The sequence below is a fragment of the Saccostrea echinata genome, unplaced genomic scaffold (assembly GCF_033153115.1).
Source record: "Saccostrea echinata isolate AGI-Se365-2 ecotype Australia unplaced genomic scaffold, CSIRO_AGI_Sech_v1 ptg000025l, whole genome shotgun sequence".
NCBI classification, from domain to species: Eukaryota; Metazoa; Mollusca; class Bivalvia; order Ostreida; family Ostreidae; genus Saccostrea; species Saccostrea echinata.
In genome coordinates, this window is record NW_026889774.1 from 3284557 (window position 1) to 3312184 (window position 27628).

General features: G+C 31.9%; 1 protein-coding gene across 1 annotated transcript; it reads left to right on the top strand.

Moving 5' to 3' along the window:
- Positions 1 to 326: 326 nt before the first annotated feature.
- On the top strand, positions 327 to 27179 carry LOC133192429 (low-density lipoprotein receptor-related protein 6-like). The gene is made up of 19 exons (XM_061328438.1): positions 327 to 353; positions 3647 to 4100; positions 9628 to 9880; positions 10312 to 10456; positions 10770 to 10880; positions 11148 to 11402; positions 11562 to 11712; positions 12841 to 12978; positions 13263 to 13368; positions 14629 to 14767; positions 19125 to 19244; positions 19322 to 19549; positions 19657 to 19837; positions 20018 to 20145; positions 20252 to 20408; positions 20845 to 20957; positions 21582 to 21707; positions 25846 to 25996; positions 26961 to 27179. The coding sequence occupies exons 2-19, from the start codon at positions 3679 to 3681 to the stop codon at positions 27151 to 27153; spliced, it is 3117 nt and encodes a 1038-aa protein (XP_061184422.1). The 5' UTR covers positions 327 to 353; positions 3647 to 3678; the 3' UTR covers positions 27154 to 27179.
- The last annotated feature ends 449 nt before the right edge of the window (positions 27180 to 27628 follow it).

Genomic DNA, 27628 nt, shown 5'->3' on the forward strand with positions numbered 1-27628 from the left:
AAGCACTTAGATATTTCCTCATTTTCTTACCTATAAAAGAAAAAGATTACACAAATTTTTGATCTTTGATAAACTTCAATCTTCTTGTGGATATAAAAACACTACTTTTATTGTATAGATGAATACATGACATAAAACATTATATTACATATTTTCTGGTTTTGCATGATGTGTATAAGGAGCCTATAAACAAAACTTCCCCCTTTCTAACGCAAAGGCTTGCCCAACTTCTTGTTAACTTTAACGGTTGTAGGCATTAGAGTTTCATGTGTTTGTTCTTCCTTAAAAGATGTTTATTTCACAAGTCATAGCATTCTTGGCAATACTAACAACTGAAGGATATTCCTGTTTCGGTAAGTTTATAAGATTTCTTACATCGCATTTAAGTATTGAGCATATGTTTTGTAAATGTTTTTCTTGTTTATTTCATTTTTTTTTTATTTGTTTCCTTTTTCATTTGATTTTTTTCCGTTTGCCTTTCGGAAATGTATTTGCTTTCATGATTTATTTTATAATTTATGAATAAAGTACATGTAAGCAGGTGGAAACTATAGGGCTTGAGCATTAACAATTAAAATTGTACGCACATCGGTACGTAATGTTAGTTCACCTTTTGTTTAAGATATAATCAGGAAAAGTTTATGTTTACATTTTGGTTAACTGACTAATATTTCAAAGTTGGCAATTTCAAGTCAAATGTTCCATTTTAGCATGACGATTTAAAAAAAAAAACATCAAATTTTGTTTTTCCAAATAATTCATGGCCAATTCTGAGCGGCTAATACGATTTCTAAAATCTGACATTGAGAACTTGACAATAAAGTCAATTTAAATAAAATCAACCCACAACTCACAAAAATAAGCAAAAACTTTTGTTAGATTCTGCGACTTTCACCTGAACATACAATTTAAACCATGAATTTCTAAAAAAAATGAACTATTATTTAAACCTAAAGAGTCAAAGTTATAAAAAAAAAAAAAAACAAAACCCAATGCCCTTAACAATAATGAAAGATGAAAATTCCTGTTCTGATTTCAGACCTTTGAAAGAGATTGATCAGTGTTGATACTGATTTTTCAATAATAGAGAACAAGTTGTGTTTGTGAAACACCGATGCCCCCGTGTGACAGCTCATTGTCAAGGTTAGGATTAGTTTTTTTTAAAACGTAGGTCAAATTCCAAGATCATTAGGTCAAAAATGTTATTACGCAGAGAAAGGTCTTGTAACAGGGAATAAGCGTGTGAATATAAAAGTCCAAGCACCAACAGTTCAAAAGTTACGACCAAATGAAATTTTTTTTCAAAAGAAGTTCAAAATCCAATTAAGGTTAAAACCAAGAGAACCGAATGTTAGTACCCACAGGAAAGTCTTTGCAAGTAATTAGAGGGGCATTTGAAAAGTTCTGAGAACTGTTTGATAAAACATTAACTGTTCAATGGAAATGACTGAGTTTGATATCACTGGACAGATCACAAAAATATACATATATTGTGACGTCATTGTAATTTTTATTATGAAATAACTCCGAAAATGACGTCAGAATTCGAATGTCTAGCATACTGACCATAAAATGACGTAACAAGAGACACAATTTTAATGAAGTAAAATTTTTATGTAAACGTTTGTTCATTACTCGGATGAACTCTAACGGACACAACTACCAGTTGGAAGAATATTTACATAGACTACAGTCTAATATTTACATTCAATATGTATTTTGCTTATAAAGTATGAGGAAAGCTACGGCATTCAAAACACCATAACACGGACAGGGGTTCAAAAGGTTAACGTGTGTGTTTTATTTTGACGTCACAAACGTTTAACGCCGTGGAAGTGCAGCGTCATCAACGAAAATCAAATTTCACGCTCAGATTGAACAGAAGCTGTTGCAATGGCTCTTCCATTAAATGTAACTTACCTAAAGGATAATACAGGGATTTTGAAATAAAAAAACACCTTTGCAATCAAGGCAAGGAGTTAAAAAATATAAATATAAGCATTGAATCATTATTTTTTGAAAGATATAGTCTCATAACTGCAAGGATGTGTGCACACAAATTTTCATAACGCGCTAACGCGCGTTACTCAATTTGTTTGCACACAACGTTGCAGTCATGAGACAATATCTTTCAAAAAATAATGATTCAATGCTTAATTATATGGAGTTTATATTCAGGAGCTCCTTTAGTTCTGAGGTGGTTTATGTAGTGTGTCAAACATAGCATCTTATTATCGAATCTCGCGCAAAATATTGGGTAAAAAAGACGCTGCTCTGAAAACCCCCCACAAAGTTTACAATCACAAGAGAATAGTGGACGGTGTTACAGAATTTACTGGCATTAATTCGTCAGTTGTTTTAACCAATTTTGCGGGAACGATTAAAGCTCAAGAGAGGTTAAGCTAAGGATGTCCCATATTTTCTCGTAAAAACTAAAATCGCGCCAGTGTATTTCTAACCCCACCGTAACTCGATATGTTCGAAAATTTGAAAACATGGAAAATAAATAATAGACAAATAATAATAATAATAAATAATAAATAAATAGTGAGTTTTGGATTGTCGTAGTTGAAATAATATGAAAAAGTACGCGCATAAATTTGTTCGGGGGAAGACGTTTGTAGGACTTATTCGTAAAGGGTAAGAGTCCTGATACTCAAGATGAAAGAACATTAAGAACAAAACTGCATTATTACACTTCAGTTTTATACAGAATATGTTTTAATACACTGGAGAACTATATAATAGACCAAAAATCCAGCTATATCATATAAATAAAATCTTTTATGAAGATTTTATGAGGATAACATTGCTGTGCTTATAAACCAAGCCAAAAAAAAAAAAAAAAAAAAAAAAAAATAAATAAATAAATAAATAAAAATAAAAATAAAATATGTAATTGCTGATTTACCGAATCATTCTTATTGTCATACTCTACTTCCAGGCAAATTCTCTTTGAAATATATCTTTTCAAAGACGCCTTTTACAGCACTTTTTCGATGTTCTCATGTGGATAGCTTTTTTAGAGTTATTTCGTCATAAATATACGAAAATGACGTTCATATAAGTGCAAATTTTCCAGCTCTTTTCAATGGTATCAAACTTGTTCACTTCTGTGAAATGGTTCATATTTTAGCAAGCAGTTCTTAGAACTTTTCAAATGCCCCTCGTACATAGATAAAATATGAAAGCTCTAGTACAACTGTTCGAAAGCTATTGTCAAGATTAAAGTTCTAGTATCTGCAAACGTGAAGAATGGAGACAGAAAGACATAAAGACGGACCCACGAAAAAAATTTAATTCCCCTAGATTCAGAGTAGCGGGCTATAAATTGAACACAAATTAGGTTAAAATTTGTTGCGATCGAAACAATGTGCATGAAAATCATATACACTACACTTTAATAAGAAAGTGGAACTCTCTTCCAATTTTGTCTTAATTTTTCATTTATGTAGAACACATAGATTTCCAAGAAGGTTTATCAAATGATTAAATCGAAACTAAAATCTTTACGTAGAAGTCAAATTATACTCTCTTTAAAGGAATAGTGTCTGAAATGTATAATTTTGTCAATTCAATTTTTGTACTTGACTGTCAACTAGCAGATGCAGTATATTCATAACTCAACGCAAACGTAATATTACAGGTATCCCTGCTAAAAGGGGACTCATTATTGGAATGTGGAATCCTGCTTCGCTGGTCACCATCACAGATATACCCGGATATCAAACAGAATATTATGATAATGGCACAATATATTTGAAACCTCCAAATATTCAAGTTTATAGTATTACGTCTGATGAAAAAAATAAAGTAGTTTTTTTTGCTATTCACCATTATATTTTTGCGTTACAAAACTTTACTATTCCGCCAAAAAAATCAACATCTCTTGAATCAATTACAGTTGCTTACAAAGGAAAATCTGCAGCTCTTGGACAAATTGCCTTTGACTTTGTTTCCAATAATCTGTACTGGTGTGACTCGCTTTTAAAATGGATAGGCATGAAACCAGCATACGACCATAATAATACTACATATAAAATTGTCGTTCAAGATGATTTATTTCAGCCGGTAGGATTGACACTAGATCCCGAAGATGGGTAAGATAAATAATATCTTTAAATTGTAACACATTAAGATATACATCATCATATGTGCAAAACTGTCCAAGACTTAAATGCATGTAAAACTTGCAGCATAGAGTGTTCTGTGGATAAAATCGTTTATTTCCATTTTATATATGAAATATCAAATTCTACATCTTGAGTATAGGAAAAATTTCGTTTCATTTATATATATATATATATATATATATATATATATATATATATATATATATATATATATATATATATATATATATATATATATATATATATATATATCCACACACGTAGTCGTATATAAAAAAAATTCACAACACCGAAATAAACTCTACCGGTTTCATTTTCAATCTTCAGGAGTTTGACAACATATTGCTTAGTTACACATAAAAATTTCTTCATTTATGTGTAACTAAGCAATATGTTGTCAAACTCCTGAAGATTGAAAATGAAACCGGTAGAGTTTATTTCGGTGTTGTGATTTATATATATATATATATATATATATATATATATATATATATATATATATATATATATATATATATATATATATATATAAAGGAGAAAGGCCGAAAACTGTTCATTCCGTGAGAGAAAGAACTAATCGAGGGCCGTAGACCCGAGATTAGTTCTTTCTCTCACAGAATGAACAGTTTGAGGCCTTTCTCCTGCTTAAAACATGATTTCCTTTGTTTTGAAAATTAAATATAAAATGTACAAAATGACAGGTAGCACACATACAATGGCAAGTTCATTGTTTACGGAATGGACAGTCACAGGTAAGCTAGGGATGCAGAGCAATTTGTTGAATAGCCATTGTGTTTCCAGATGCAAATAACAAAAGGTTTTTGTCTTAAGAATGGACAGTTACAGGTGGAATTTGCAGGATACTAGTATTTATACAAGTATACGATGCTTCAAAATCAGTTTACAGTTTGCGTTGTAAAGACAAACATGTTTTCCTGTGATGGAGAGAGTATATGACAGAATCAAAATCTGATAAACCAAAATATGCACAAAATTAGTGATATTTGGATCTGGAAACAGAAAAGGAAGAGTAAAAGAAATATTAGCCAAATTTTGACCCAAAAATGAATTTCGACGACAGATACAGATGATCAAATTCAAATCAAACCTGGAAATGTTTTATTTGAATTCTATTTTTGAGGATATATTAACTGCAGCAGTTTTATGGTGAGATGCAATTGTGTTCTGAGTGTTGGATCAGCCATGAGCCAATCTTCGACCTGAAATGTTTTTCAAATCAAATCGGGAAATGTTTCATTTTTATTTATTTTCTAACGATATATTAACTGCAGCAGTGTAGTGTTCATGGTGCAAACTGTTTTCTGGGTGGAGGATTTAATATCAGAGGTACTTCTATCTGAAAATGAATTCTCCTCGAGGGAATGATTTTTCCGAAATTTAAATCAAATGTGAAATTGTGTCATTTGAATTCAAGTTTTGTGAAAATTAAGTTTTAGGTATTGAAAAAATGTGCATCATTCATGGATTTAAAAGAGTAAAATCGAGTGGATGCTGTGTAGACATTGTGTTCTGGATTAACTTTGGTCTCCGCGTTCTTTTTGTTATTTACATGTTTTTATATTTAATATATTGTTTTTGTTTCCCTCTTGAACACATTCCAAAGTTTACCTGTAACTCTCCATTCTGTTTATTTCAACTTTTCATTCTTTTTGAAAAAAACTGTCCATTCTTAAAAGAATGGACAGTTTTCCAAAAAGAATGGACACTTACAGGTAACTTAATGGATTGTTTGAGGAGTTAGCTCAACATTAAGCTATAGAATGGACAACACAAACAAAAGGTTTACGTCACAATCATGTTTATATATATATATATATATATATATATATATATATATATATATATATATATATATATATATATATATATATATAACGTGTTTACAACTTTCTTTAAATTAGTACCAAAATGCATAGTTTTGAAAATGCGAAACAAATACGAAGTTTTTTCGTTTTTTTAAGGGGGGTGGGGGGTGGATGGTACTTCTTTCAGCTATTGTAAATCAATACTTTATAAACATTTAAAGAACTTATAGCATGTTTCTAAATTATTTGAAATTAAAAGCGTAAAACGTTCCTCATAACCACAGTTTATAAATTTTGTGTTTTTACTGCGGATAAACCGCGGTAATTAACCAATAATTGACTCAAATGAGACCCCTGAATTAAAAATCTAAGTTAATTAGATAGCGATCACGTGACCCTGTGACGTCAAAGGCGACAATGGCTGATCAGTTCTACACGATAATCTTCCTAAAATATATGCGGTACAACCTGAATTTTCTGCGTTGTGGACGACCAAATCACTGATTTTATCGATATGAAATTGAATATCCAACCTTATATTTTAGAATTGTCAGAAAGAAAAAATCTGAAAAATCTGTTAACAATGTAAAAATAGCAGCGACGATATCGAAGGAGACGCGGCGAAGACGAAGAAACTCGCCATCACAATACAATTTGATTTGTCATCTTATCACATGTATTAACTTATTTGATTCACAAATTTAATATTGTATAACTTTGTTATTCTTCGTTTAACCATAACATTAATTTACTTATGTTTTGTAAAGGATGGCGGTCTTGAAAAATAATTTTCCGATCACGAAACATTGCCGTGATCGGAGCTGTACAGATTCTAAATGTTTCGAATAAAAAACGAAAATATCACAATAGCCTTATACCTTAGAACTAGTTAATGTTTCTATAGTAATTAAAAAGCACGCTAGGAAAGATTTTTTTCAGAATTTTTCGTAATTAAGCTGCATTTGTCGTTGATAACTCCGTAAATAGTGTGCATATTCTCATGTACATAAAAACAAGTTGAAAAATTATGCACTTTGAAAAATTTTTTAAAAGTGCGTTAAATTTGGGACCAAGTAAACGCACTTTGTTTGTTTGTTTCTATGTTGTTTAACGTCCCTCTCGAGAATTTTTCACTCATATGGAGACGCCACCACTTGCCGGTGGAGAGCTGCAAATTTTGTCCTATACTCGGCACTTAGTGGCATTTAGGATTGAGGGATCTTTTACGTGCCAGCACCTACTGCGACACGGGACCTCGGTTTATACGGTCTCATCCGAAGGACCGGTCTCCACGTCCCACAGTGGGATTCGAACCCGCTGCGTAAGGATCAACTCCTTACTTCGCGACTCTAGAGCAGACGCTCTGACCACTGCGCCACGCGGGCGACAAACGCACTTTGAAAAAATATATTTCTTTTCAAAGTGCGTTCATATCGACCATATTTAAGCACTTTGAAAAAATAAATGTGCACGGCTTGGTCAATATTCTCGCAAATTTTAGGTATGATAAATAATTATCTGAATCTGTTTGGATAATTTTTCGGTAATGACGTCACATCAGGATCTGAGATATAGAAGTTTTAAAGATTTTTAGGTGTTGTCTTGTTCCTAAAGGTTCAAAGCTTCTCATAAATGTCATAAAAGTTAATAAGGGTCTTTTGGAAATAATGGAGGAATGATTGTTTAAAAGCTCAATTTTGTTTAGTTTTGTTTTATTTTATCCAGTCTGTTCAGTAGATGTAGGGGTCGATAAGTGACTTAAAGCATCATATTTTTCAATGTGATTTTTCTATTGAAAATGAGCCTCTTCTTTAATATAATAGGGTTTGTTACTTTTTTCTTCAGAAAAGCTTATCTCAATTTTTTCATCTATTTTGCGTTAACTAAAATTTAGTGAGAGAAAGTATATCAATGTCATACCAGTTATGTAAATACATATAGATAAAGAGTTGGGCTGAGAAACCTTCTACCTGTGTTCTTTCGTTCTCGATGAGGGTAGATCAAAAGTGGATCCAGCGACGGCGCACCCCCCCCCCACCCCCCAGTTGAATTTATTTTATTTTTACATGTAAATGTAAATGCCACTGTAACTCAACTCATCAGTCTTTCGAAAGAAATGTAACAAAATAATTCTGTTTATTACTACTAAAATCTATCTCCAGAATTTTGTTTTATACGTATTTTTTTCAAAGGGCGTTAGGTGTCTCCATGGTAAAAAATGTTGATCTACACTCTTCAAAGTGCCTTGATTTTGTCCCAAATTTAATGCACTTTGAAATTTTTTTCTCAAAGTGCATTAATTTTGCCCCAATTTTAACTCACCTTGAAAAAAAAATTCATAATTCGTAATTTTTTCAAAGTGCGTTGCCACAGAGCCTAATTATATGATCATGTCTCCAGGAATAGCACAACATTTAACATGCCCGATTTTTGCTCATTCATCGGATAAAACTGAAAGGCTTAATTATTATTATTAATTACATGACAGATTTCGTCCCTGTGAAGAAATGCAAGAATCTGGACTTGGGAGGCAGAATTTATTGATTATTAAGATCTTCCGTTTTCACGGAAGACGTTATAGTGATTCTGCTGTTTCTTCTTCTTCTTCTTTTTTCTTTTTTACCAAATTTTGTGCAGGCGATTTCTCGAAAACTATTCACTGGTTTTCCGTGAAACTTCCAGGAAAAATTAGAGATTATATGACCTTTGTTCACCGCAAGGAAAATTTGGAAAATTTCATTCTGGTTCCAAGTTACGGGCAATTTCCTGATTTTTAAATGGAATGTTGTCTGCGGCAGATCTAAAGAACGGCTAAAGATTTGAACTGGAGACTTATTGGAGAGCATAGAACGTGACTTCTACATTTGCGGAATTGCCTTTTCGTGCGTCGTCTGTACTTCCGGTGGCTACCAGAAGCGAATTAAAAAAGTAGAATTTTTCAACATTTTTGTTTTTCAATATATTTTGATGATATTAGTAAGGTTAATAGAGACTCTTTTCAGAATGCATAATATATAATTTGTTTGAAAATTGATAATAAATATCATAATTATTATTAATATTTTTTAAACAAACATTGTGCACGCGGTGCCTCGAGAACTATTCATTGGTTTTTCGTCAAACTTTCAGGGATAATGCGCTATTACATGCCATTGTTACATTTGGAAGAATTTTTTAACAATTCGCTTCCGGTTCCAAGTTATGGACAGTTTTCTGATTTTAAAATGAAATTTTATCGCCCTTTTTTTCAAAAATGGCTAAAGATCTGAACTGGATACTTGTTAGAGATGGTAGATGATGGATTTTAGATGTGCAGAATCTCTTTTTCGTGCGTTGTTATTACTTCCGGTTGCTACCGGAAGCGAATATAAAAGTCGTATTTTTTAACTTTTCTGTTTTTTAAAATATATTTTTATAATATTAAGATGGAAGACCTCTCGTTGCTCGCAACGAGTTTCTAGTTATTATTATTTATTTTTTGCATAGTCATGAAGTGAATCGTAATTTATTACACTTTCAACAGAGTTGCATATAAAAGTAAAGTTATAATCCCACCAAACATTGTGCTTTGACAACTAAAACTTTTGTATACTGTCAATATGAGTAAAATTAGAAAGCTAACTAGATTAAGTTTTGTTTCCTTAATCAAACATATACTACTGAAACAGTCTGATGTTCTTCTCTGACAATGGTGTGAATCCACGCATTGAAAAGGCCTCCATGGATGGAAGTGATAGGACAGTGATAGTGCACATCGGTCTGCTACGAGTCCTATCGCTTACTGTTGACACTGTCAATAATTTACTCTTTTGGGCGGACGTTAACAGACACACTCTTGAGGTCAGCAATTATGACGGATCAAGTCGAAGAGTTGTAAGACGACAGAGTCAAGTCTTGTTGAATAGTGTCGTTTTTCATCGGGTAATTGTATGGTTTAAGATATTTCAACATAAAACTAAATGTAGTAAATGATAAATGATACTTCATTTTATTAGTCAAAATAAAATCTTTATTTTCTCAGGCCAGACATTGCCGCATTGACCATTTTTATTCACATACTGAAAAAGGGGATTAATTCAGTTTTGTATTTTTTAAGCTACAAAAAAAAAAAAAAAATCATACGTACGTGTATTTAGAAAAAAAACAAAGATAAAGCATGCAATCATAGATACGCAATAAATTTCTGCCTGCTGCATTTAATTTTGAATGAAATCTTTGACCTGTTAAACTCAAGATTTTTTTTAAGGAATCCGGATTCTGTTGATTGTAACATTGCTCAATACTTACTTTTTTTTATTGTTGAAGTGTTTTAAGTGTATGATATAATGATATATTTGTTTTTCTACGTTTAGAATATACTACATGTTGTTAGCTCGAGCGCTAGGTTGATAGCTGGATATGATGCTACAGCTGGGTCTTTAATGTACGGTGTAAACACATCAGCAGAACCGTTTGTTGTTCATGTTTATGATGCAAAAATATTTCAATCACATGCCGGTATGAAGCAATAATGTTTTATTTTGTAAATAAAATAGGTTTGACCAATTTTGTTGTTGCTCAAATTGTACACTAGAAAAGAATCTTAAATTCCTTTCACTGTGACTATTTATATATATGGTGTGCAAATATTGTCTTTCTATATCATTCAAAATTTGTTGCCAAAAATTATGAAGAGTATTTTTTAAAAGCATGTGCTTGATGTGCCTTAGTGAAATTTTTAGATTTCGAATGGTCATAAAATATTTAGACATTGGTTTTGAATTAATTTGTTATAACTATTTGAATAATGTGTATGTATATTATTTTTTAGACTCTTGTGCTTCAAGACGTTGTCAACATATATGTGTAAACAGTCCTTCAGGAAGCAAATGTCTTTGTGCTGAGGGTTATAGGTTATCCTCAGACGGTTCCACATGCAGAGGTCACGTCTGTGTATATCAATATCTAAGTTCTTAAATACTAGTAACAAAGGAGAGTAATCATATTTCTAAGCAAGTTTATATTGGTTAAAATAATAAAATATAGAACTGTATGAAGTTCGACATTTAGCACATTTATCAAAGAAAATCATCATAAAATTGTAGTTTATCAAGATCGGATTCAGAAGTTGAAATGATAGGGAAAAAACCAAGTCCCAAGTACTTAAGAAGTTCCTTTTGTTAACACTTTCATTTTGCTGCTTTGACAGAGCACTCTTCGCTCTATGAGAAAGGATTTATTGTTAGCAACGCCACAATATTTTCCATGTATGAAGTGAATATCGTCAATGGAATACAATCCACGGTTACTGGCATTCGAATCTCATCAGCTAATATCACAACGTTTGCTGTTGACACTAACTCTCATCTTATTTACTTTGTGGACAGCCGTAGTAAAAGATTAAAAAAAACAGACATTATAACAAGAAAGTTTAGAACTGTAGCTCATATTGGAAGTGCTACAGGTAAAAATTAATTTTCTCTCTCTCAAACTCTCTCTCCCTCCACCCCCTCACACGCACACATTCTTCATAACTTCTGTCAAAAAATATAATTCTAGTTCCCATGTTTAAATTAAACCTCCTTCAATTGTCATTCATTGCTTTCCCTTTCCATTAAAATAGACCTACACTTTGACTGGGTTGCGAATCTACTGATATGGATTGATCCAACAGGGTCGAGCATACAAACTTACTCTATCAATTCTGGTTCGACTACAGTAATCTATAGGGGACTTCAACAACCAGCTTCATTAACAGTGGACGCATATAATGGGTTTGATATATATATATATATATATATATATATATATATATATATATATATATATATATATATATATATATATATATATATATATATATATATATATATACATGTATATATATATATATATATATATCATTTAAATCCAGTGGTGATGCCAAAGTCCGATTGTCTCGCCAAAGTACTATGGCTCGTTTCCTATGACACACGTTGCGCGAAAATGCGATGTTCTAACACGCCAAAGTCCGATTTTGCAGAGAAATAAAGAACGTCTATGACGTCACAATATTCCGACGTCAATCCTTGACTTCGTTTGTATGGCATTCAAAAGCTAACCATATAGGAATATTTTGATTGTTTGAACAGTTTGATTGAATTTGGTTATTTGCACTCACATTAAATATTAAGTTTAGTATTCGCACCCCACTAGACTGATAAGGGTTAGTTCTTGCACAATATTGATTTAATTGTGGGAGAGCTTCGTACCCATTCGAGAGATAATTTCAGCCGGGTAAGACCTCGTACACCGTTGGATTGAATAGGGTTTGTCTCGCACCCACCAGAGAGATTAAGGGTACGTCCTTTCACACTTTTCGACTGACAAGAATTAATCTTGCACCCATCACAGGGATTAAGTCAGCCTCGTACCCACTTGAAAAATTAGGGCTCGTGATACAATTATATTTTTACCTATTCTTTTTCACTTTGGCGATCAAATATTTTAATATTCTTTTGTTTTTATTCAAAACTTTCGGACCTTGGAATGGTGCGACTTCACAATTTACTGCAAAAGTACTATATGAGTCATAAACGTTAATTGTTTTTTTTGCACCATCGGACTTTGGCGAGTCAAACTATCAGAGTTTTATGCACACCATAGGGGTTTCTTGTGACCATCGGCTTTGAAGTCCCATTGCACTTTCGAATCCTACATATATACTTGAATACTTTGTGAAAAGAGTGCCTCATACACGTAATAAAAAAAATCATAAATATTAATAATGTCCAAATTATTTTAAAATATTAAATCAAGTTTTATTTCATGTCTTTTCCGTAATTGTATTGATTTTTAAATTACTTTAAAAAAAAAAGATTATGAATTTCTTTTCTTCCATTTTACAATGTAATATATTGTAGTTATCTTTTTTGGCTGTCGGGACAATTACGTAAATCAATAATGCGGGGAAACTTGCGCAGAACTTTGCCAGAAGCTATCGTGTCTTCTCCAAACTTAGACAGTCCAACGTCTCTCTATTATGATATCACAAGCAACAGGTAAATTTTAATAAGTCTAAAAAAAATGTACACAATTGAAAACTTTAAGTCGCATTTCAAATAACAATTCTAATTTATAAATGAATCATTTAAATGTGCAAAGCACACAAGAAAGTTGTTTTGATATGATGTATAAATATTCTCACGATTTTTTTTTTTAAGCTTTGATTCGGTTGACAGCTTATTTTTTTTACTATGATATTTCCATTTAGAAAACTAAATATGTCATAGATTTAGTTGGTTCTTCTCAAAATGTTTTTTAATCTAATTCGTTTTTATTTTAGAATATATTGGCTTGATAGATCGATTATTAAAAGCTGTTTGACCAATGGATCCAACATTAAAAGTCATACTGTTACGTTAGGTGCAACGCAAATATTTGTATACAAGGTAATTAAGTCTTGTTATAAGTTTTATACTAGATTTTTTAAAAAATCAAAGATAAACAAAGTATTTGTTTATTTTTACTATTGTGTTATTGTACAATCAATAGTCTATAATTATTAAAGTCGATGCTATTTTATATAATGTTAATTATAATGCATACACTACACTCTGCTGTTTGAATCAGAGATAGAGTCATTTAAAAAACTGTTTTAGACCAGTAAGCCTATGAAAGATTCAATTTTGAATGAAGTTATGTTTGTCATCACCTGCATGATTATTAGAAATAGAGCTTTACGAAAATCTTAAACTGCATTCCTTACCTGCATATGTATTTGTAATGTTTTACCAAGAGGCAAATCAGAAACATGATCTGAGAATCATTCCTCTGTGCAACATCTTATGCAAGTCTGGTCTTCTTTTTTCTTCAAATTGTTAAATTCGCTATGAATTTTTATCACAAAGTAAGAAGAAAACCATTACCAATAGAGCACATGTTATTGAAACTTTCTCCTCAAAGTATGAGTGTATTATAACTTTCACTACAATGAAACAAATGCTCACCTCAGCTCCCTAGCACGTTAGAGAAACAGGAGAGAATTTTTGTGGGAATCAAAGAAAGTTATTAAATACTGATAAAACAGAAACAGTCTTATGCATGAATGAACAAGTCTTTGTATAGACCCTAAAACGTGCTACTACACCAATTGAACGGTACGGTACGCTTTGTGCACGGTACGGTTCGCTTTGTGCACGGTACGGTTCGTTTTGTGAACGGTATGTAAAGCAAGTGGGCGGAGTCTGTATGCTTTAGTTTATGACTGGCTTCCTAATAAAGTCGTTTATTTCTTTATTATAATCTCTTTATTTTATATAAATGGAAGTACGGTGTCGTTCAACATGCACAGCTCAAGTTTTTACCTGTGCACGTGTGATGACAATACTCGATCGAAAAATTCAAATATTTTATAGAGTAAATAACGAAAGTATAGAAAGACGTCAGTCTAGATAACGAGACCAAGGCAAGAAATGTTCAGTGTTTCTTAAAAAAGAAAAACTTGAATGTACATGCATGCACAGACGAAGCATTAAAAAAAAAAGATTTGTGAACGGTTAGTTTTGTGCACCGTACGGTACGCTTCTTGCAGGGAACGATTCGTTTCGTTTCTGAGGTGTAGTAGCACGTTTTAGGGTCTGTATTTCTGTAAGTCATTTATCGGCAATTGATATTTTGACGTGAACAATGACAAATAAATTTTCTTGTAGGATTTCTTTGGTTGGATGGACAAGAACAGGATATATTTTGCAAGGAAGTCAGCAATTTCCTCAGAGATTGTTTTTGATTTAATACAAAGTCCTAAAGAAGTTGTCATATATGATTCTTCTTTACAGCGGGATAAAAGTGGTTAGATTATATTTGTCTCTACATGAATTTGACATTGTGAATGCTAACAACTACTGAGTATGTTGTTTGAGGAAACACTAAATACTTTGAGAAAATTGTCTTGCATAAATTTGTACATGTTGAGTTTTTCTAGCACATTTTCAAAAAAAATATCTTACCTGCCATATTTCTCAAGGGAAAATTGTTCAAATACAATGACATAATAGTGAACAGAAATCACGGTTGTTCAGTTACATTGGGTATATTATGTACATGCAAATAATATTATCAATTATATTATCTTTGTCTATAGTAATGTTAAGAATATTTCAATTATGCTCTTTACTATAGACCTCCGTTTATCCCCTTTTCCTGAAAGTACAAATCACACAAACTTCACAAAGTATTATGGTAGTTACCATCAAATAAGAACTCTTCACTGAGAAGTATTTAGAATTTCCTTAAGCTGTTGTATAAAATATGATGAAGAAATGTATATATGGTTATACGTACAATTTAAACCATTGAATAAGGTTCTATTATAAAATTAGTGTAATACTACTTTCAGAATACAGAATATTTTAAAATGGGAGACTTCTTGTGCTTATATTTGAGTACACATGGTGTCTTGGCTACAAAATATTCTATTTTTGCATACTGCTAAACATCAACATGTTTTTCAAATGCTTAACGTAGAACCTACGTCGTATTACGTCAAGATTAAGTTTTTGCTTGGTCTGAAGGCATCTGCTGCTCTCTGATCCGAGCTAATAAAACTGTATTTTCAACTATATTGAAAAAATACAAACTTGCTAATGAAATATATGAAGATAACGAACAGTATTCAGGCTCAAAAGTCCAACAAACAATACAAAAAAGGAGCAGAGCAAACACGGACATCCAAACTAAGAAATCTTTAGTTTCTAACAAAAAATACAATATTTTGATAAAATGTCGCATGAATAAAAGATCTGTTTCAAATCGTATTTTTATGTATAGTAATATCTATTACGAAGTGATGTTTTTACATTCTATCCCTTAAATTCCGAATATTTGTTCATTATTTATACGTGTCTTTGGTGGTTGATGTATAAAAAATGTCCTAAATTATCGATTTTTAAAAACCTTTTTTGCTTAGTAAATCTTAAAGTAACCTTAAAACAGTCATATAATAATTGAATCTTGTGTAAGTGCAAAAAGGTATACAGAAGTAGTAATAATTATGAAAAAATATATCTTTCATTAGTTTGCGAGGAAAGGTATATATTTTACCCACTTTTCTTAACCATTAGGATCCGTTCTTCATCATATTACAGTGACAAAGACATATGGAAAATAATAATAAAAATTGTATTTAGATTGATTCAAAATCGTTGATAATTATTGAGCGCATTTGCTTATATATCATGTTATATGGGGTTTCTGTCATTTTTTTTTTAAAAGAAGAATTTATTCTATGAATATTTTAAGTAAATAAAATCAGTAAACGATACAATTTGAAAATAATTTTTGTAATTTTCTGTCTAGTCCTTGTGATCATGTACCACTAAAAGTCAGCAAATTACACAGGCTGCAGTACATTCATTAACAAGGAAAGATACCTTTTAATTTGATTAATAAGCGAGTGCTAATCAATGATTTTGGAAAGTTTGAAAATCCTTTGGCAAAGACTTTTCCGACAATTGAAAGGTTTTTCCTTAAAATCACTTCAAATACGATTAGAAGTTCTCAAATAGACCTGTTGATTACTTTTCACTTTCATTTCCTCAATTTTATAAAAAGCTCAAAGTAAAAACCAAGTTTTATGAATTACCTATTATATATCTTAAACCTGCAAGCCTGATGATCGATGCATTAAAAGTGATAAAAAATACTGGAAAAAAAAGCAGAGGATGAAATTACACCATTCAGTCGACAGAATTGTAACTGAATGCCCACTGACTTATCACTGAAAAATCACAGAATAGATCCTTTCCCGTGACTTTTCCGTGATCTTTCAGTTATCATTCAGTCGACTGAATGGCAGATACATTTCAGTGATCTTTTAGGTATCTTTCTGTTGTATCTTTTTATTAAACAATCGGCTTATTTTCTAACTAAGAGTTTTAATTTCACGTTTTCCAATTATAAAAGTATTAATTTAATCTCTTTTCGAATAAAAAAATAAATTTAAAAAAGTGGATTTAAGAAAGGAATTCTTGTAGAAACTCAGGATCGAACGAACCGGGGGCCCTTCTGCAAGGTAGTCTGCCACCTTATCCATACCACAACTGCGTCTTGTTGAAAACTACTGGTATTAAAATCGATGAATCTGTAGAAATCGAATTTGAACACGTAGTTCACTTGTTTTATCGAGGAGCTTGGCGATGTGTATATATAGTCGATAAAAAATAGGTAGCAACTGTTCCTTCGCCATGCGCTCGGCACTTTGAAGTGAAAGTTGCGGGTCCTTCGGATGAGACCTTAAAAACCGAGGCCCCGTGTCACGGCAGGCGTTGGCACGATAAAGATCCCTCACTGCTCAATGGCCCTGAGTGCCGAGTAAAGGTCAAAATTTGAGGCCCTTCACCGGTATATGGTGACGTCTCTATATGAGTGAAAAATTCTCGAATGGGTCGTAAAACAATATACAATCAATATATTCTATGTTAATTGCGCGGATTTTGGGACAGACTAATGAATTACAAATATCCTATCGGGATGATGACAATTATCGGCGACGGGCATCTGTTTCTCAAGGAAATGATTCAAGTTAAATCTTCAACTCGGAGAAAGTTTAAAAATTCTCTATCTAGAAAATTATGTTAAATAATTTTAAAATGATATATTTAAAAGCTTAAATATCATGTTATTTTAACAGATAAGACACAAAATTTACAATATTTAGTTTCTTCAACAAGAGGCATGAATAATTTTTTCTGTCTCTTATTTCACTACGAGATATTTCCATGAAAACTAACCGCATTATACAGCGTTAGATGGACACAAGAATAATGAAAAAGTAAATTACCTTTGAAAAAAAATGAAGAAAACATTTATTCTTGTTTATATTAACAGATTAAAATCATATTTTGACCGAGATCCTCTTTTTTCAAGTTGACTGATTGGTAATTTAACAACTTATTAAATTGAATAAGCTTGTGGAAATATTTATCACTGATTTAGAGATTTTACAGAAAGAAAAAAAGGATAATTCTATGTCAGTCAATCAAATTCTGATATAATATTGGATCATTATCTGTTGCCATTTAAATACTTCTATCTTTCTAAATCGATTCTCATGCAACAGACTAGAAATACGAAAATGATTTTGAATTTTATGAGTGCACAGTTGAATTGTAATTTTTAATATTAGTAAAATTATATTAAGACATAATTTTTATAGTCTATAATCACAATAATTAACATTTTAGTAATCAATTTAAAGACAGTTGAACATCTAATCATTACTAGTTCAACGTGGTAGAATATTCTTATTACAAAAAGTATAACAGAAACACATTCATTAAAGATGAAGATAAAAATAATTTTATGAAATTGTTAAAGAATAATAATCACAATAATTAACATTTTAGTAATCAATTTAAAGACAGTTGAACATCTAATCATTACTAGTTCAACGTGGTAGAATATTCTTATTACAAAAAGTATAACAGAAACACATTCATTAAAGATGAAGATAAAAGTAATTTTATGAAATTGTTAAAGAATAATTACTGATAAACTAATGAAAAGCCGATGAAAAAGTTGAATTACGACTGAAAGGCAACTGAAAGATGACGGAAAGTTCACTGAAAGATAAATGAAATGTGTACTCTGAATGGTGACCGAAAGTAACTGAAAGGTCACTGAAAAGTACCTCCAATTCAGTGATTAAATGGCCACTGAAAAGTCACTGAAAGGCTTTTCAATTTTATTTTTTGTTTTTATATAATGATGAATGGAGATAACGAACATTAAAAAAATTCATTGAAACAATACAAACCGGTAGCAGAGCAAACACAAGCATCTAAAACACATCAGAGGTGGTATCAGGTACCATTGAGGAGTAAGCATCCCCTGTCGACCCGTCATACCCGCCGTGCTCTTTGTCATGGTCGGGCAAACGGAAAAATCCTTAGACAATTCAGTGTTTAAATTACGAGCACTTTACTTAATGAAATATCGTATTTTCTGACAAAGTCGTTTGACTCAACCATAAAACTTAAGAAATGATGACATAAATAAACTTGACCATAGACTTTAAGCAAATAAACGCTTGTTTCTTCAACATTTGCATAAATGATAAAGAATTTTTATATAACATTTTTTAAAGCAATATATTTCTTTGCATTCTTCACAGAAAATTTAAATCTTATGAAACTTACTGTCAATACAGGTGTTTGCAACGATCTGAATGGTGGTTGTGAAGATATTTGTGTGCCGATACAAAGTGGACGAAAATGTGAATGTGATTTCGGCCTGCAACTCCAGACAGATATGAAAACTTGTGATGCCAGTAAGTGGGATAATTTTCTGCATGGTAATTTATCCATAATTTATTTGCTTACAATTTTTTTTTTTAAATTTTGTAAGGTGTTTATACGAAGAATTTCTTGATTGTGGTTGATAACTCCCATGGAAGGATCCTTCAGATTGACATTAACACGGGAAATTTAGTTAAATTACCGATCAGTGTACAGAGTTCTTCAGGAATAGCATTCGATAGGTCGACAAAGGAACTCATCTACTCCGATGGCTCATCGAAAACTATAATGTCCACTACGCTTCATGGAAAGAATACAACGTTGGTCTACTTAACAGGTACATGTATTTTGAACCTGATATTTAAACTAAAATTAGAAATTAATACCTTTACTTCTCAGCAATGTTCATCGTATTTTCTTTATTGTCGCCATTGCATTTCACAGGATTCGCCCATGCTGAGCGTTTGACCATTGACTATTCAACGGGAAACATATATTTTTCTGCAGTAGCCTCTATATCAAGTCAAAGTTATATTGGAGTTGTGCATAGAAAGAGTTTTCTTCATAAAACTTTGTTGTCCAACTTGCACAGACCAAAAGATATCGTTCTATATCCATCAAAAGGGTAGGTTAATGTACAGGTAAATGCATGAAATGATTCAGTTTATTATTATACAAGTATATAATATCTTTAAAAATCAAATAAATGTAACTGAATTTATCTGGTGTGTATGTAATCTGATGTAAAATATGATAAAAAAATTATTGATATGCTTTTTGTAAAATGATCTGTTTTACGATTTAGATTTTTATACTGGACAGAAACCGGAAGTACAAGAGAAATAGGTAGATCGTACATGGATGGAACATCACAAACCTACATAGCAACAACAGAAATTGGAGCCCCAACTGGTCTTGCAATCGATTTTACATGTATGAATAAATACCGCTACATTCTGTTTCCTTACATTTCATCTCTGGATGTATCTTTTATTTAAAAATAAGATTCATAACGATTTATTCTTCTATTACCTTAAAGCCAATAGACTTTACTGGACTGATGGACCTAAAGATCGTATTGAGTACTCTGACTTAAATGGAGGAAACAGACATGTTTTGACAACAGATAAAGACGCATTTCCCATTGGAATTGTTGTTCATGGACAATATCTCTATTACACAGCGTCGAATAGACAGTTGGTTTAAACTTTACTTCTCTTTTTCTCTTTCAGGCAAAAGTTGTCATTTAGTTGTTTTACTTCCTTTGGGACCGTAGTCTGTAACTGTAAAATAAATCAGAGTGAATATAACTTTTAATCTTTTTATAAAGTTTTTCGATTTTTTTTATTTGTTTGTTTTTGTTTTGCGTTGCTTTTTGCTTCTTTGGGGTTTCCTTTAGCACGCGCAATTTGACCTAGCATACATTAATTAGTGAAAAAACTTCTATAATCTGTAAATCTTATAATATTCAATTACAAATATGAAGTATATTTCTATTCTTAAACAATTTAATTAACAATTAACAACAATGTTAATGATATTCTGACGAACAATATTCAAGGTAAGTTCGACTCTTGTTTTATTTGCTTATTAACAAATCAAACGAAATAAGACATTTTTTTTGAAATGCAGAGGCGTAACAAAGATAAACAAGGCAACGGGTTCAAAAATAACATTCATGTCAAGTCATCCAGAGCTAGGTAGACTGGATAGTCTGGATGTGTATACAGATGATTCTGTTGATAGTAAGTATTGGACTTTTGCGAGAAGCGCTGACTTTTACAATCGACGGCCTACTTTTTCACCAGGACAGTTTATGGAAGCTCTTTTGCGACATAAAAATTAAGCTTAATAGTTAATTAAACGAAAGAAATGGACCATTTCAAAGCACATATTACGTTGTCCAGGAAGGGAACGGCAACCACCCTACCCTCAACCCCCTCCCTTCCCACATTGACCGACTCTTGCTTAGTTTTCCTTCTGGAATGTTTTTTCTTCCTTATTTGATTCCTTCAGAAAATGAGATTGAAAGGAGATACTAATCCTTACGAATAAATAATTTAAGTTATGTAATTCTGCCTCCAATCATCTCTTGCGTTGATTGCATACCAGTTAATCATGTAAGTACTCCAAACAAAATATCTATAACCACTATTAAGGTTTTCTTATCATTTATCAATTCCGTACTTCCGTACATAAGGTAGTTTTGAATGTCAAAGTAAGTCGTCGACTGTAAAAGTCAGTGCTTCTCGCAAAAGTCCATTAATGCTTTGTTAACAAATACAAAAAATTTCGAAAGATATTTTTTTTCATCTCATGAAACCGGTTCAAAACCAGACATGTATTATAAAGTTAATCTTTCCTTTTAGTGAGTTTCAGTTGTTCTACAAATAACGGTAACTGTAGTACGTTCTGCTTTCCAACACCGAATGGAAGAACGTGTGGTTGTGAGGACGATGTTGATCTAAAATCAGATCAAACAACGTGTCAAGGAGGTACAAGTCAGCTTTTCATGGTGATACAAAAATATATAAATACAGAGAATTTAATCCCATAAGACAAATTAATAAGCAATTTTAGAATTACTTACCGCATTAAAAGTCTATTAAGTTGGAAACAAATTTCAGTCCGAAACTTCAGACAACAGGGGTACAGGTGAAGAACCCTCAGCTATGCAAAATTTTGTGGAAAAGATATACATGTAATTACATGTAATTGCATTAAGTTAGGATTATATTTACAAAAATATAATTAATTTTTAGCTCACCTGAGTTGAAAGCTCAAGTGAGCTTTTCTGATCACCTGTTGTCCGTCGTCCGTCCGTCCGTCTGTAAACTCTTCACATTTTCAACTTCTTCTCAAGAACCACTGGGCCAATTTTAACCAAACTTGGTACAAAGTATCCTTGAGGAAGGGGAGTTTAAATTGTTAAAATACAGGGGCAAGTCCCCTTACAAGGGGAGATAATCAAAGAAAAGACAAAAATAGGATGGGGTCATTAAAAATCTTCTTCTCAAGAACCACTTGGCCAGAAAAGCTGAAACTTATGTGGAAGCATCCTTGGGTAGTGTAGATTCTAAATTGTTAAAATCATGACCCCCGGGGGTAGGGCGGGGCCACAATAGGGAATCCAAGTTTTACATTGAAATATATAAGAAAAGTTTTCAAAATTTTCTTGAGAATCACTTGACCAGAAAAGTTGAAACTTATGTGGAAGCATCCTGGGGTAGTGTAGATTCTAAATTGTTCAAATCATGACTCCCAGGGGTGAGGGGGGCACAATAGGGAATCCCAGTTTTTTTTACATTGAAATATAAAGTAAAAACCTTTAAAAATCTTCTTCTCAAGAACCACTTGACCAGAAAAGCTCATACTTATGTGGAAGGATCCTGGGATGGTGTAGATTCTAAATTGTTCAACTCATGACCCACGGGGGTAGGGCGGGACGCAATAGGTATTACAAGTGGGGAAATCTGGTAAAGAACAGCATGGCCAAAGTTACTCAGGTGAGCGATGTGGCCCATGGGCCTCTTGTTTCAGATTTCTAAGACATGGACATTTTTACCATAGTAATTTCCGTTTTCATGCTTGTATTAATTAGATTACCCTTTAATAGATCGTGGACAAAGTAAATCAAAATTATCTTTATTCCGAAATTTTTATTTATTTTTTTTTTGAAAGTTATATCTTGACTTTAATTTGGTCAGTTTCTCGCTGCGCTACTTCTCTACCCAATGTGGTTTTACATGACTGTCTTCCATATCCTGGACATACTTGCATAATTCACTGTAATTCTGGATATAGACTTGCAGCTAACGTATCCCTTATGTGTGATCACTCTGGACAATGGGTTCCATCCCCAGTTTCCTTGTGCACAGGTAATGTTTTAACATTTTAGATGAAAATATAATACAGACTCGAAGTAATCTAGGCATGGGGAAGGGTACACCTCCCCTATATTTCTTTTGTTGTTGAGTACATGCTAAACACTTGTAAACTTAACAATCGACGCTTGTCTTCCCTCAATTATAAAGTCCATGACCCATTTGTTTGTTTTCAAGAAATTATGTAGGCTGTGCCCAAACTGATATTGCTTCATACAGACCTGAAATATACAGCTCAAAAACCTTTTAACTGAATATTTTTGTGAACTTACTAAATGCACATTTTTGGCGTAAATGTATACCTACCAAACAATTACAGATATGATGAATTTTGGAATTTTATTAAAGTTCTTATACATGTATTCGTAATTGACAATTTACTTTGTTGTACATAGTTTCTCCTCTTGTTGCACGAATAACAACTTCAATGCAATTATGCATATAATGAAACAGGTTTTCACGGAACCTTTTTTTCTTAAAATGAGCACCGTTCTTGCTAGAGTGCCTTAGATATATCTTAAAATCTATACTTAGTTCGCCTGTTTTCATTAAGAATCGGTCTACTTTATTTGACCCCAAATATTTATATATTTTTAGTATGAATCAGGACTGTTCTATGAAAAAGAAAGTGTGGAATCTGCATTACTTCTGGGAAACTTCCTGGAGTTGTTTGAGCAACACTATAATATACTATAAATAATTTATACAAATAGTTTTTGCAAAATATTTATCAAGCACATATTGTACTTAACCTTTTAGTATCTCCAAAACAAAAAAAACAAAACAAAAAAAAAAAAAAAAAAAAAAAAAAAAAATCATGGAGTGTCCTACACTTACGCTGCCAGGAAATGATCCCAATATATATTCAATCTGAAATAATTTATGCGAAATTGTATTTTCTGTGGAATAAAAAGATTTTGATGACAACATGCCAACGGCTTGAACAAGACATTTGGGAGACACTTCAGAGGAAATGAAACTCATTCCATAAATGTTCTATGGAAACTTAGTGACTAGCACAAGTGGCATAACGCTGTTATTCCTGCAAAAGGGGGAGTAACTTAATACCATAAAAAATAGCAATATCAAAATACCAGCGTTGAATGTGAAAACTATAATAAAATGGCATAATTTATCAAATCTTAAGTTTGCACCATTGTATACTAGTAATATTTATTTCCAAAATGTGCATTTAATTAGTTCTCAAAGGCATGTTGAGCTAATTTATTTTAGCTTATTCTTGACCATTTTCAACATCCAGTTTTTTGTAATAAATGGAAAAATTAAATGCCAACAAGTCAACAGTTTTCTTTGCCAATTTCCAAAATTTGATTTTACGGGTTTATGTGTGGTTAGTGTTTTAGAGAGAGAAAGGGAAACTTAAGTAATATAACATACTTTAGGATTGAAAGGTGCTTTTATATGGACCTTCATCTTGCCGTGATATAACTTTTTTGAGGAAGAGAAAAAAACAATTCTAAAGAGGGTTTTACTTTTTCAAGAGAACAAACTGGTCCTTTATTCGTTTGAAAGTGTTTTTAAAACTTATTGCTCTGTTAAGAATAATTTCCAAAGTAGTAAGAATATAAAACTAAATTTTACTTTGTTTTTTTTTCTATAATACTGTTTTCACATACCTTCATGATTAAGTAGCTCGTTGATTTTACTTACTAATGAATAAATAGAGTTTTAGATGTTACAATCACTAAAATGTTCATTAATTGACTCTGATTTTAGAGATATTCTGCACGTCAGCTATATAACATGTCAAGTTATCAGCAACTTGCACACAAAAAGCAGGTGAATCTTGCACATTTTCTTGTAATGATGGATATACCCCGAAAACTTCAGAGAACTTACTTTGTACAGATATGGGCACCTGGAGCCAGAATACCAGAAATTTATGCTTAAGTAAAGCATTGTCTGAGAAATGCGAAAATGATCCATATTTGGATTCTTAAAAAATGTCGTGTTTTCGGATTCAGTTCTTTCTGGCAAATGTGTGGATTAAATAATTTTATAAAAGACTTGTTTTTTTTAAATCATTTTTATTTTATCTTCTTCAAACATAAACTTGAAGTATAACATGAAGAATGTTGAAAATTAAATTTTGTTAAAATTGAAATGCTAAGCTGCTTTCTTATTGAAAACAAATTATATCTTCGAAGAAGATATATGATGTTCATAGAAATTTTTTGATCATTAAACTTATACAGTGATGAAAAAAGATAAAAACATAGTTGAAAGAATTTTATATATTTCATTTTTCGTGTCGTAAAGAAGGTAATTTTAATCAATCTAAATCCAACAGAAGAAACTGGTTTGAAAAGAGTTGTAACTGTTGTACATTCGAAAAAACTTTCTTTGGAAACATTTTCTAAATAGAATTTGCATGTGTCATAATTGAGATACATTACATGGAGTAATGATTCAAAACAAAGAGTATGGTTTGTCGTGTAATGTGCCACTTTGCATATGGTAAAATCTGATATGGCCTATATCTCAGTTTGTGCATTATATATAATCGTCAGATACATGTTGCTCTGTAGAAATGATGATATCATTGTAAACCAGTTTCTAAATAAATGTCATCATATTATAAATACACTGTAAAATAATTATGTTAAAAATAGCACTTAACACTAAAATAAAACTTACAAAAATATAACAAATAAATCACTTGAATATGCCAAATACCTCAAAATAATAATGATTTTACCATTTTATTTTCTTATATTTCTTTTCATAGGAAACACATCCTCACAACGCAATAGCGAAGACGATTTTGAAATATACAATATGTATGTCTACATTGGATCATCAATTGCAGCCATCGCTGGAATAATTTTCGCTGTAGCTCTTACAATAGCGTGTTTCCTCAAAAGAAAAAATACATCTCGGTAATTGTAATGTTTTAATATGAAGTTGTTTATTATAACTTTGTCAAACTTTGAACCCTGTATGCGTCTCAATTTTGGTCATGATTAAAATAGGAGACACATGGATCACAATGCTCATCTGAGTCACCTTGGCCCTACTATCCTTAAGAATTTCTATAAAAGATTTTTCCCTTTTTATTCTTTTTATTCCCATGGAAATATTTAGCTCATACTGTGTACCCGTCCTACTTCATAGAATCGTCTTTATCAACGTAAATCTATACAAAATGGGGATGGAAAACTTCAATATCAAAACAATGCTCTGGAGAAAAAAAGAATTTTTTCCCAAAAGATCCCCCCCCCCCTGTTTTCATGCTTTATGTAATATTTGATCCCGATTTTAGTTCAAACTTAGCCCTTGGGTCCATACCTTGAACAATCTTTGAAATGGTTGCATATTTAAATACAGTGATCTAACCCTGTAGTATACCCCCTGGGTGTCCAAATTTGAGCAAACTTGAATCTGTACTACCTGCATATCTTGCATATTTACTGAACTGTTCCTGTGAAGATTTTGAAAGATTTTTCCCTATACAATTCCATATAAGACCTTGATCCCCTATTGTTGCCCCTCCCTACCCCTCAGGCCATTAGACTCTGTCTCATTTACACAAAAAGTAGTTTTGCAGAGACAGACGAAAGCCTATGATAATCAGTTTTAATAGCCTTTGGTGGGTCTTAAGTCACGTCAGAAGAAAACCTTTTTTAATTCCAGTACATCTTTCGTGTAAACCTTCATGTAGGGTTTACAATGGATACCGATCTACCATTTACCTAATTGGCTACAATCCAGAGTTAAAATTATGTATGCCTAGAAAATGTCACTTATGTCGGCCTCATAAATCTCAAAAATGTAGCAAGTAAAACTTTCTAACAAAAGATTTTTTCCTATTCAAACGCTGATGTTATCTCTTTGATTTTATAGCGATTCGTACCAGACATCACCGGTGCACGCGGAACACAATTACTCGATAATCAGAAGTCGTGGACATTTGACTGGAAGTAATAGAGAAGAGGGGCAAGAACCTGCTGAATACATTACCATTGATGACCAGTTCATTACAGAATATGTGGAACCAATGAAAGACATGTATCTGAACCCTGTGTATAGCTACTAAACTGTGCTACTCATCTGCAGCAAAAAACTTATGAGCAGACAAATATTTGTTTTTAAATTTTACATTGATTGTAATACAATTGATTATTTTTTGTATCGTTACTAAACATTTGTTATGTTTTACATTGAAATATGAATTAGTCAGAAACTAACATTTTTTTCAGTATGGCTTTTAGCTTTTCCTTAATCATTTTCTAAACGCCAACTAATACCCGTTGAAGAAAAACAAATAACTAACAGCATCATTTTTGTGAGTGTATTTTACTAATCAACGACAGAAAGTTTTACGAGAAATTCACATTACTTTCTCCATTATGTAAAAGTAATCTAGAGAAAAAAATATTAATTTTGCTTTGATACTTATATGTAACCATGTGAAATAACAATTGTCTTAAATTACAAACATTACAGATTTATATCTTTTCTTTGATAAACACGTAATGAAAGACCGTGCATGATATAAGGTATCAATTCTT